This window comes from Oncorhynchus gorbuscha, linkage group LG24 (assembly GCF_021184085.1).
Source record: "Oncorhynchus gorbuscha isolate QuinsamMale2020 ecotype Even-year linkage group LG24, OgorEven_v1.0, whole genome shotgun sequence".
NCBI lineage: Eukaryota > Metazoa > Chordata > Actinopteri > Salmoniformes > Salmonidae > Oncorhynchus > Oncorhynchus gorbuscha.
This window is the reverse complement of record NC_060196.1, coordinates 64,163,292-64,175,791: the sequence shown is the minus strand read 5'-3', so window position 1 is coordinate 64,175,791 and position 12,500 is coordinate 64,163,292. Positions and strand designations below refer to the sequence as shown.

General features: G+C 46.2%; 1 protein-coding gene across 1 annotated transcript in view; it reads right to left on the bottom strand.

Annotated features, from left to right (window-relative positions):
• LOC124012291 (CUB and sushi domain-containing protein 2-like) overlaps nucleotides 1-12,500 on the bottom strand; it is a 463,539-nt gene that overhangs the window by 121,582 nt on the left and 329,457 nt on the right. The window contains exons 41-42 of the mRNA XM_046325753.1: nucleotides 5,106-5,294; nucleotides 943-1,089 (exon numbers count right to left, since the gene is read on the bottom strand). Coding sequence (XP_046181709.1) covers nucleotides 943-1,089; nucleotides 5,106-5,294 — 336 coding nt within the window. The remainder of the gene's footprint in view (nucleotides 1-942; nucleotides 1,090-5,105; nucleotides 5,295-12,500) is intronic.

The window sequence follows — 12,500 nt, the reverse complement described above, 5'->3', positions numbered from 1 at the left end:
GTGCTCTATGTAGGGAAAAGTCTGCAATTTGGAACATACCACGTATGTCACTTATCCCACTATACTAAATCCATCATGAAAAACAGGGGGGGGGGGGGGTGACAGAAGAACATCCGGCCAGGGAGAGGGAGAGAGAGAGGGAGGACTCTGGTGAGAGAGGGAGGAAGGGAGAGAGGGAGAGAGACTCTGGTGAGAGGGAGGATGGGAGAGAGGGAGAGAGACTCTGGTGAGAGAGGGAGGAAGGGAGAGAGGGAGGAAGGGAGAGAGGGAAGAAGGGAGAGAGGGAGGAAGGGAGAGAGCGAGGAATGGAGAGAGGGAAAGAGACAAATAGGATTGCCATGATAGAGGGATTGGGGAGTGAGAGAGGCAGGGAGAAGATTAGTGTTGATAGTTAACGTTTTTAAATATTGATACAGTGATGCAGGTGCCCAACACATCCTTCATCATAGGAGAGTAAATAACAGAATAACAAATTAATCATTTCCCAGATGTAGTGTTGCATCATGGCTTCACACCTTGACACTGTATCAATAACATGTCAGTCTGTATCAATAACATGTCAGTCTGTATCAATAACATGTCAGTCTGTATCAATAACATGTCAGTCTGTATCAATAACATGTCAGTCTGTATCAATAACATGTCAGTCTGTATCAATAACATGTCAGTCTGTATCAATAACATGTCAGTCTGTATCAATAACATGTCAGTCTGTTTGTATTGTCTTACATCTACGAGATGTTACCTCAGAGTTACATAAACCTGTTCGACACACACACACACACACACACACACACACACACACACACACACACACACACACACACACACACACACACACACACACACACACACACACACACACACACACACACACACACACACACACAGAGAAACACGAAACAAGAGACAACCCCATACCCAAACCCCTCCTGTACTCACCTGAGTATTGTATGCGGAAACCTTTGTGGCTGGTGGTGTGGTCGAAGGACCAGTGGAGGTAGACCTTGTTGTTAGAGCTGGTGATGCTGAGAGGAGAAGAGTAGTTTCCACTCAGAGTGACCAGGAGAGGACTCTGTCTGGATGGACCTGTATAGAGGGGGGGGGGAGACAAATAAATAAAGAGAGAGAGAGGGACAGAGAGAGAGACAGAGACAGAGAGAGAGAGAGAGAGAGAGAGAGAGAGAGAGAGAGACACAGAGAGAGACAGAGAGAGAGACAGAGAGAGACAGAGACAGAGAGAGGCAGAGAGAGAGACAGAGAGAGAGAGAGAGAGAGAGAGAGAGAGAGAGAGAGAGAGAGATAGAGAGAGACAGAGAGAGAGACAGAGAGAGAGACAGAGACAGAGAGAGACAGAGAGAGACAGAGAGAGGGACAGAGAGAGAGACAGAGAGAGACAGAGAGAGAGAGAGGGACAGAGAGAGAGACAGAGAGACAGAGAGAGAGAGGGACAGAGAGAGAGACAGAGAGAGAGAGGGACAGAGAGAGAGACAGAGAGAGACAGAGAGAGAGAGAGACAGAGAGAGACAGAGAGAGAGACAGAGAGAGACAGAGAGAGAGGGACAGAGAGAGACAGAGAGAGAGAGAGAGACAGAGAGAGAGAGAGACAGAGAGAGACAGAGAGAGAGAGAGACAGATATGCTGGTCAGAAAGGTTGAGAGAATTATGGACTAGATCTTTTTCTCATAATGAACCGTTTAACAGGGTTTAAATAACATCATAAACCTCGACTACATTTTAAGTTCCTTCATCCTGAATAGAGACAGTCCCTGTTGAGTCATGATCGGTCATCCAGATATCGTCTTGAGGTGTTTAGCATGTTGCTTCATGGCTACACACGTTAGTTCTAGTAATAGTAACAGGAGCTCTCAACTCCTAAACCAATAGAAGCTCTTTCTTTTTAGGCCAAAGTAGTAGTCTGTGTAGTTTGGTCCCATGCTGTCGTGGCAGAGATAAACTCTGAGAACTGAGAAACAGATTCCCATCCAACGAGTCACAGTGTTTGGCACGAGGGCCGAGCCGTCTGTTCTCGCTCTGCTCGTTGGACGATATAAAGGGGGTAATCAGCAATAGTTGCGAAGGCACCGTTCTTTTCACAGCACGACCCCCCCCCACCCCCCCACTGCTTCCTAATGACATGCAGATATACACAGGAGAGGACGAAAAGAGAACGAGGACGTTTCCCGGGGTTTTGCCCGTGAGGACAGGACGGGGGAGAGACGATACCGTCTCTGACAACGTGACACCTTTATTTTTTAGCTCTCAAAATCACGTTGATTATTTTCTAGGCCCCTAAACGAGTTCCTCCCTGAGTGTACCAGGACCTTCGTCATCCTCACTCCAGACCTGTGTGGTAAAGGCCCTAATCAGCATCATTCCAGTACACAGACTGAGCCTGAATTCTGATGCAGCAACAAGACAGAATATAGTTTTTAGAGAGGTTGGTGGTGTGTAGAGCCCAACCACGAAGCATACTGGAATACCATACAGTCTTTCCAGAGGTCTACTCCTGTTCTGGATTATAGTGCTCCTGTTCTGGACAACAGGGCTCCTGTTCTGGATTATAGTGCTCCTGTTCTGGATTATAGTGCTCCTGTTCTGGATTATAGTGCTCCTGTTCTGGATTATAGTGCTCCTGTTCTGGATTATAGTGCTCCTGTTCTGGATTATAGTGCTCCTGTTCTGGATTATAGTGCTCCTGTTCTGGATTATAGTGCTCCTGTTCTGGATTATAGTGCTCCTGTTCTGGATTATAGTGCTCCTGTTCTGGATTATAGTGCTCCTGTTCTGGATTATAGTGCTCCTGTTCTGGATTATAGTGCTCCTGTTTATAGTGCTCCTGGATTATAGTGCTCCTGTTCTGGATTATAGTGCTCCTGTTCTGGATTATAGTGCTCCTGTTCTGGATTATAATGCTCCTGTTCTGGATTATAGTGCTCCTGTTCTGGATTATAGTGCTCCTGTTCTGGATTATAGTGCTCCTGTTCTGGATTATAATGCTCCTGTTCTGGATTATAGTGCTCCTGTTCTGGATTATAGTGCTCCTGTTCTGGACAACAGTGCTCCTGTTCTGGATTATAGTGCTCCTGTTCTGGACAACAGTGCTCCTGTTCTGGATTATAGTGCTCCTGTTCTGGATTATAGTGCTCCTGTTCTGGATTATAATGCTCCTGTTCTGGATTACAGTGTTCCTGTTCTGGATTATAATGCTCCTGTTCTGGATTATAGTGCTCCTGTTCTGGACAACAGGGCTCCTGTTCTGGATTATAGTGCTCCTGTTCAGTGCTCCTGTTCTGGATTATAGTGCTCCTGTTCTGGATTATAGTGCTCCTGTTCTGGATTATAGTGCTCCTGTTCTGGATTATAGTGCTCCTGTTCTGGATTATAGTGCTCCTGTTCTGGATTATAGTGCTCCTGTTCTGGATTATAGTGCTCCTGTTCTGGATTATAGGGCTCCTGTTCTGGATTATAATGCTCCTGTTCTGGATTATAGTGCTCCTGTTCTGGATTATAGTGCTCCTGTTCTGGATTATAGTGCTCCTGTTCTGGATTATAGTGCTCCTGTTCTGGATTATAGTGCTCCTGTTCTGGATTATAATGCTCCTGTTCTGGATTATAGTGCTCCTGTTCTGGATTATAGTGCTCCTGTTCTGGATTATAGTGCTCCTGTTCTATTATAATGCTCCTGTTCTGGATTATAGTGCTCCTGTTCTGGATTATAGTGCTCCTGTTCTGGATTATAGTGCTCCTGTTCTGGATTACAGTGCTCCTGTTCTGGATTATAATGCTCCTGTTCTGGATTATAATGCTCCTGTTCTGGATTATAGTGCTCCTGTTCTGGATTATAGTGCTCCTGTTCTGGATTACAGTGCTCCTGTTCTGGATTATAATGCTCCTGTTCTGGATTATAGTGCTCCTGTTCTGGACAACAGGGCTCCTGTTCTGATTACAGTGCTCCTGTTCTGGATTATAATGCTCCTGTTCTGGATTATAGTGCTCCTGTTCTGGATTATAGTGCTCCTGTTCTGGATTATAGTGCTCCTGTTCTGGATTATAATGCTCCTGTTCTGGATTATAGTGCTCCTGTTCTGGATTATAGTGCTCCTGTTCTGGATTACAGTGCTCCTGTTCTGGATTACAGTGCTCCTGTTCTGGATTATAATGCTCCTGTTCTGGATTATAATGCTCCTGTTCTGGATTATAGTGCTCCTGTTCTGGATTATAGTGCTCCTGTTCTGGATTACAGTGCTCCTGTTCTGGATTATAATGCTCCTGTTCTGGATTATAATGCTCCTGTTCTAGTGCTCCTGTTCTGGATTATAGTGCTCCTGTTCTGGATTATAGTGCTCTGTTCTGGATTATAGTGCTCCTGTTCTGGATTATAGTGCTCCTGTTCTGGACAACAGTGCTCCTGTTCTGGATTATAGTGCTCCTGTTCTGGACAACAGTGCTCCTGTTCTGGATTATAGTGCTCCTGTTCTGGATTATAGTGCTCCTGTTCTGGATTATAATGCTCCTGTTCTGGATTACAGTGTTCCTGTTCTGGATTATAATGCTCCTGTTCTGGATTATAGTGCTCCTGTTCTGGATTATAATGCTCCTGTTCTGGATTATAATGCTCCTGTTCTGGATTATAGTGCTCCTGTTCTGGATTACAGTGCTCCTGTTCTGGATTATAATGCTCCTGTTCTGGATTATAGTGCTCCTGTTCTGGATTATAATGCTCCTGTTCTGGATTATAATGCTCCTGTTGTAAAATAACAATTAAAACATTAAAACAACAATTACATGTTAAAACAACAAAACATTAAAACAACATTAAAACATTAAAACAACATTAAAACAACATTAAAACATTAAAACAACATTAAAACAACATTAAAACATTAAAACAACATTAAAACAACAAAACAACAAAACAACATTAAAACAACAAAACAACATTAAAACATTAAAACAACATTAAAATAACAATAAAACAACATTAAAACATTAAAACAACATTAAAACATTAAAACAACATTAAAATAACAATAAAACAACATTAAAACATTAAAACAACATTAAAACAACATTAAAACATTAAATAAAGACTAGACGCTCACCGTCAAAGATCTCCAGTTGGTCAAACTGCCGGCTGGTCTGGAAGTGTTGTATTGTGAACGTGATGTTGTAGCCCGGCTCTACCTTGACCACCCAGGAACAGGACTCAAAGTGGGGGAAGCCGCTACCGGGGGACTGGCTCATGATGACGCCCGTGGAGGCTGTTAGGACCTCGTTCACGGGACACGTCACTGTGAGGGGAGAGAGAGCGACAGTCAGTCAACAGGCTATTTTGTCCTTTCAGAAGGTCATCTTATCTTGAGGGACTCATGTGGCCAGAATCCTTAAAAACATTGGTAACCGTCAAGTCCAGGTTGAACCCTCAGTAACCTTGGTAACAGTCAAGTCCAGGTTGAATCCTCAGTAACCTTGGTAACAGTCAATTCCAGGTAGAATCTCAAGAACTGGACAATTAATAGTACTGAAACACCAGAGCAGTAATCACAAAGCCATAGAGACAAAGGGCCAGGGAGAGGGCCAGGGAGAGGGCCAGGGAGAGGGCCAGGGAGAGGGCCAGGGAGAGGGCCAGGGAGAGGGCCAGGGAGAGGGCCAGGGAGAGGGCCAGGGAGAGGGAAAGGGTCAGGGAGAGGGCCAGGGAGAGGGCCAGGGAGAGGGCCAGGGAGAGGGCCAGGGAGAGGGCCAGGGAGAGGGCCAGGGATAGGGCCAGGGAGAGGGAAAGGGACAGGGAGAGGGCCAGGGAGAGGGAAAGGGCCAGGGAGAGGGCCAGGGAGAGGGCCAGGGAGAGGGCCAGGGAGAGGGCCAGGGAGAGGGCCAGGGTCAGGGAAAGGGCCAGGGGAGAGGGCCAGGGTGAGGGCCAGGGTGAGGGCCAGGGAGAGGCCAGGGAGAGGGCCAGGGGAGAGGGCCAGGGAGAGGGAGAGGGAGGGAGAGGGCCAGGAGAAGGCCAGGGAGAGGGAAAGGGCCAGGGAGAGGGCCAGGGAGAAGGCCAGGGAGAGGGAAAGGGTCAGGGAGAGGGCCAGGGAGAGGGCCAGGGAGAGGGCCAGGGAGAGGGCCAGGGAGAGGGCCAGGGAGAGGGCCAGGGAGAGGGCCAGGGAGAGGGAGAGGGAGAGGGAGAGGGAGAGGGAGAGGGAGAGACACAGGGAGAGGGACAAGGAGAGGGAGAGGGACAGGGAAAGAGCTGAGAACTTCATACTGCTTCCAATGCTGTTGAACAACGTGATACAAAACCTAAATGGTACAACTCAACATTGAAATGCTACCAAGTTGTCAGGAGGTCCACATCGTAACGTAGTGATACCAAGTTGTCAGGAGGTCCACATCGTAACGTAGTGATACCAAGTTGTCAGGTGGTCCACATCGTAACGTAGTGATACCAAGTTGTCATGAGGTCCACATCGTAACGTAGTGATACCAAGTTGTCAGGAGGTCCACATCGTAACGTAGTGATACCAAGTTGGCAGGAGGTCCACATCGTAACGTAGTGATACCAAGTTGGCAGGAGGTCCACATCGTAACGTAGTGATACCAAGTTGGCAGGAGGTCCACATCGTAACGTAGTGATACCAAGTTGGCAGGAGGTCCACATCGTAACGTAGTGAAACCAAGTTGTCAGGAGGTCCACATCGTAACGTAGTAAATTACAGACCCTCTTCTGTCTACTAACTCTGTGAGAGACAGGCGCTGTGGCAAAACTCTACAACGGACCAACGTCCAATGATAAATCTGAACATGAGCCACGTGTGTCTGAACCCTGTGTGTCTAAACCCTGTGTGTCTGAACCCTGTGTGTCTAAACCCTGTGTGTCTGAACCCTGTGTGTCTAAACCCTGTGTGTCTGAACCCTGTGTGTCTAAACCCTGTGTGTCTAAACCCTGTGTGTCTAAACCCTGTGTGTCTAAACCCTGTGTGTCTGAACCCTGTGTGTCTAAACCCTGTGTGTCTAAACCCTGTGTGTCAGAACCCTGTGTGTCAGAACCCTGTGTGTCTGAACCCTGTGTGTCTGAACGCTGTGTGTCTAAACCCTGTGTGTCTAAACCCTGTGTGTCTGAACCCTGTGTGTCTGAACCCTGTGTGTCTGAACCCTGTGTGTCAGAACCCTGTGTGTCTAAACCCTGTGTGTCTGAACCCTGTGTGTCTAAACCCTGTGTGTCAGAACCCTGTGTGTCTAAACCCTGTGTGTCTGTCTAAACCCTGTGTGTCTGTGTGTCTAAACCCTGTGTGTCTGAACCCTGTGTGTCTAAACCCTGTGTGTCTGAACCCTGTGTGTCTGAACCCTGTGTGTCTGAAGTCAGAACCCTGTGTGTCTGTCTAAACCCTGTGTGTCTAAAACCTGTGTGTCAGAACCCTGTGTGTCTGTCAGAACCCTGTCCTCCCGTCTCTCTGTTTTCCCCTCTATCATTGTTATTCCATAAATTCTTCTTGAGCTGTGTATATCTCTCTCTGTCTCTCTGTCTCTCTGTCTCTCTGTCTCTCTGTCTCTCTCTCTCTCTCTCTCTCACTGTCTCTCTCTCTCACTGTGTCTCTCTCTCTCTCTCTCTCTCTCTCTCTCTCTCTCCCTCTCTGTCTCTCTCACTCTCTCTTTCTCACTGTGTTCTCTCTCACTGTGTTTCTCTCACTGTGTTTCTCTCACTGTGTTTCTCTCTCTCTCTCTCTCTCTCTCTCTCTCTCTCTCTCTCTCTCTCTCTCTCTCTCTCTCTCTCTCTCTCTCTCTCTCTCTCTCTCTCTCTCTCTCTCTCTCTCTCTCTGTCTCTCTCTCTCTCTGTCTCTGTCTCTCTTGTCCCTGTCTCTTTCTCCCTGTCTCCTTGTCTCCCTCCCTTCCATTCTTACTTTTAATCCACAGTAATTCTCCTGATCTCCTCCATTCATGGATAAATGGACTACGGGAGGAAGAGAAATAAAGGCTTGAACCCAGGTCCTCATTTAACTGCTTGTTAAAGGCTCTTGTTCATTAACAGTGTGTTTTCAACCTTTACGTTTTCAACCTTTACGTTTTCAACCTTTACGTTTTCAACCTTTAGCAAAACCCTTGTAGTGCGTCATGTGACAGGGGTCCTGAGTCCTAACATCAGGGGTCCTGAGTCCTAACATCAGGGGTCCTGAGTCCTAACATCAGGGGTCCTGAGTCCTAACATCAGGGGTCCTGAGTCCTAACATCAGGGATCCTGAGTCCTAACATCATGTGACAGGGGTCCTGAGTCCTAACATCAGGGGTCCTGAGTCCTAACATCATGTGACAGGGGTCCTGAGTCCTAACATCAGGGGTCCTGAGTCCTAACATCATGTGACAGGGGTCCTGAGTCCTAACATCAGGGGTCCTGAGTCCTAACATCATGTGACAGGGGTCCTGAGTCCTAACATCATGTGACAGGGGTCCTGAGTCCTAATATCAGGGATCCTGAGTCCTAACATCATGTGACAGGGGTCCTGAGTCCTAACATCATGTGACAGGGGTCCTGAGTCCTAACATCATGTGACAGGGGTCCTGAGTCCTAACATCAGGGTCCTGAGTCCTAACATCAGGGTCCTGAGTCCTAACATCAGGGGTCCTGAGTCCTAACATCAGGGGTCCTGAGTCCTAACATCATGTGACAGGGGTCCTGAGTCCTAACATCAGGGTCCTGAGTCCTAACATCAGGGTCCTGAGTCCTAACATCAGGGGTCCTGAGTCCTAACATCAGGGGTCCTGAGTCCTAACATCAGGGATCCTGAGTCCTAACATCATGTGACAGGGTCCTGAGCGCAACATCAGGGGTCTGAGTCTCTCCCTCTGTGACAGGGGTCCGAGCCTGTCTGTCTCTCCCTCTATATTGTACAGCAGCCTGTCTGTCTCAGGGGTCCCTCTATATTGTGTGACAGCCTGTCTGTCTCTAACCTCTATATTGACGCAGCCTGTCTGTCTCTCCCTCTATATTGTACGCAGCCTGTCTGTCTCTCCCTCTATATTGTGTGCAGCCTGTCTGTCTCTCCCTCTATATTGTGTGCAGCCTGTCTGTCTCTCCCTCTATATTGTACGCAGCCTGTCTGTCTCTCCCTCTATATTGTACGCAGCCTGTCTGTCTCTCCCTCTATATTGTATGCAGCCTGTCTGTTGCACATTTGATAAAGGGCTGAAAACATCCGTCAGGCTATATAAAGGTAGTACCTTACCGTGAACTGAAGACTTGTGCTTCATGCTTTTCTAGTTACACATGTAGTATACCTAGAATGACGATGATGATGTCAAATTATCCGATTCTACAGGTTCAAATCTACGTGTCTACTCCTCTAATTACCGGACAGCAGTTCATTAAATGAAATAGTGTCTCTTTACAGACAGACAGCAGTCTATTAATCAGTTTATTCCAACACAGGGATAAAACACATGGTTAGTTTGACCTTTTCAGACAGCAAGCATCTCACGTCTGGCTCTCTGAGCCATTAAGTTGATGATATGAGACAGTGAAGAGAAGAGACAGAGAAGAGACAAGAAGAGAGACAGAGAAGAGAAAGTAGACAGAAGAGAGACAGAGACAGAGAAGAGAATAGAGACAGAAGAGAGACAGAGACAGAGAAGAGAATAGAGACAGAAGAGAGAATAGAGACAGAAGAGAGACAGAGAAGAGAAAATAGACAGAAGAGAGACAGAGACAGAGAAGAGAATAGAGACAGAAGAGAGAATAGAGACAGAAGAGAGACAGAGACAGAGAAGAGAATATAGACAGAAGAGAGACAGAGGAGAGACAGAGAAGAGACAGAGAAGAGAATAGAGACAGAAGAGAGACAGAGACAGAGAGAAGAGACAGAGAAGAGAATATAGACAGAAGAGAGACAGAGAAGAGACAGAGAAGAGACAGTGAAGAGAATAGAGACAGAAGAGAGACAGAGACAGAGAAGAGAATAGAGACAGAAGAGAGACAGAGACGGAGAATAGAGACAGAAGAGAGACAGAGAGAGAAGAGAATAGAGACAGAAGAGAGACAGAGACAGAGAATAGAGATAGAAGATAGACAGAGACAGAGACAGAGAAGAGAATATAGACAGAAGAGAGACAGAGAAGAGACAGAGAAGAGACAGTGAAGAGAATAGAGACAGAAGAGAGACAGAGACAGAGAAGAGAATAGAGACAGAAGAGAGACAGAGACGGAGAATAGAGACAGAAGAGAGACAGAGACGGAGAAGAGAATAGAGACAGAAGAGAGACAGAGACAGAGAATAGAGATAGAAGATAGACAGAGACAGAGACAGAGAAGAGAATATAGACAGAAGAGAGACAGAGAAGAGACAGAGAAGAGACAGTGAAGAGAATAGAGACAGAAGAGAGACAGAGACAGAGAAGAGAATAGAGACAGAAGAGAGACAGAGACGGAGAATAGAGACAGAAGAGAGACAGAGACGGAGAAGAGAATAGAGACAGAAGAGAGACAGAGACAGAGAATAGAGATAGAAGATAGACAGAGACAGAGAAGATAATAGAGACAGAAGAGAGACAGAGAAGAGAATAGAGACAGAAGAGAGACAGAGAAGAGAATAGAGACAGAAGAGAGACAGAGACAGAGAATAGAGATAGAAGATAGACAGAGACAGAGACAGAGAAGAGAATAGAGACAGAAGAGAGACAGAGAAGAGAATAGAGACAGAAGAGAGACAGAGACAGAGAATAGAGATAGAAGATAGACAGAGACAGAGACAGAGAAGAGAATAGAGACAGAAGAGAGACAGAGACAGAGAAGAGACAGAGAAGAGAAGAGAGACAGAAGAGACGGAGAAGAGAATAGACAGAAGAGAGACAGAGACAGAGAAGAGAACAGACAGAAGAGAGACAGAGAAGAGACAGACAGAGAAGAGACGAGACAGAAGACAGACAGAGACAGAGAAGAGAAGAGTCAGAGACAGAGACAGAGACAGAGAATAGAATAGAGACAGAAGAGAGACAGAGACAGAGACAGAGAAGAGAAGGAGAAGAGACAGAGAAGAGAATAGATAGAAGAGAGACAGAGACAGAGAAGATAATAGAGACAGAAGAGAGACAGAGAAGAGAATAGAGACAGAAGAGAGACAGAGAAGAGAATAGAGACAGAAGAGATGGAGAAGAGAATATAGACAGAGACAGAGAAGAGACAGAGAAGAGAATAGAGACAGAAGAGAGACAGAGACAGAGAAGAGACAGAGAAGAGAATAGAGACAGAAGAGAGACAGAGAAGAGACAGAGAAGAGACAGAGAAGAGAATAGAGACAGAAGAGAGACAGAGACAGAGAAGAGACAGAGAAGAGAATAGAGACAGAAGAGAGACAGAGACAGAGAAGAGACAGAGAAGAGAATAGAGACAGAAGAGAGACAGAGAAGAGACAGAGAAGAGAATAGAGACAGAAGAGAGACAGAGACAGAGAAGAGACAGAGAAGAGAATAGAGACAGAAGAGAGACAGATAAGAGAATAGAGACAGAAGAGACGGAGAAGAGAATAGACAGAAGAGAGACGGAGACAGAGAAGAGACAGAAGAGAGACAGAGACAGAGAAGAGAATTGAGACAGAAGAGAGACAGAGAAGAGACAGAGAAGAGAATTGAGACAGAAGAGAGAGAGAAGAGACAGAGACAGAGAAGAGACAGAGAAGAGACAGAAATGAGCAGAGAAGAGACAGAAATGAGCAGAGAAGAGACAGAATAGAGACAGAGAAGAGACAGAGAAGAGACAGAAATGAGCAGAGAAGAGACAGAAATGAGCAGAGAAGAGACAGAATAGAGACAGAGAAGAGACAGAGAAGAGACAGAAATGAGCAGAGAAGAGACAGAAATGAGCAGAGAAGAGACAGAATAGAGACAGAGAAGAGACAGAGAAGAGACAGAGAAGAGACAGAATAGAGACAGAGAAGAGAAGAGACAGAATAGAGACAGAGACAGAGAAGAGACAGAGAAGAGACAGAATAGAGACAGAGAAGAGAAGAGACAGAATAGAGACAGAGAAGACACAGAGACAAAGAAGAGACAGAGAAGAGAATAGAGACAGAAGAGAGACAGATACGGAGAAGAGACAAAGGAGATACAGGGAAGAGACAGGAGAGACAGGGAAGAGACAGGGAAGAGAGACAGGGAAGAGAAGAGACAAAAGAGAGACAGGGAAGAGACAGAGACAGAGAAGAGACAGAGACAGGGAAGAGACAGGGAAGAGAGACAGGGAAGATAAGAGACAAAAGAGAGACAGGGAAGAGACAGAGACAGAGAAGACACAGAGACAAAGAAGAGACAGAGACAGAGAAGAGACAGAAATGAGCAGAGAAGAGACAGAATAGAGACAGAGAAGAGACAGAGAAGAGACAGAGACAGAATAGAGACAGAGAAGGGACAGAGAAGAGACAGAAATGAGCAGAGAAGAGACAGAATAGAGACAGAGAAGAGACAGAGAAGAGACAGAGACAGAATAGAGACAGAGAAGAGACAGAGAAGAGACAGAGAAGAGACAGAAT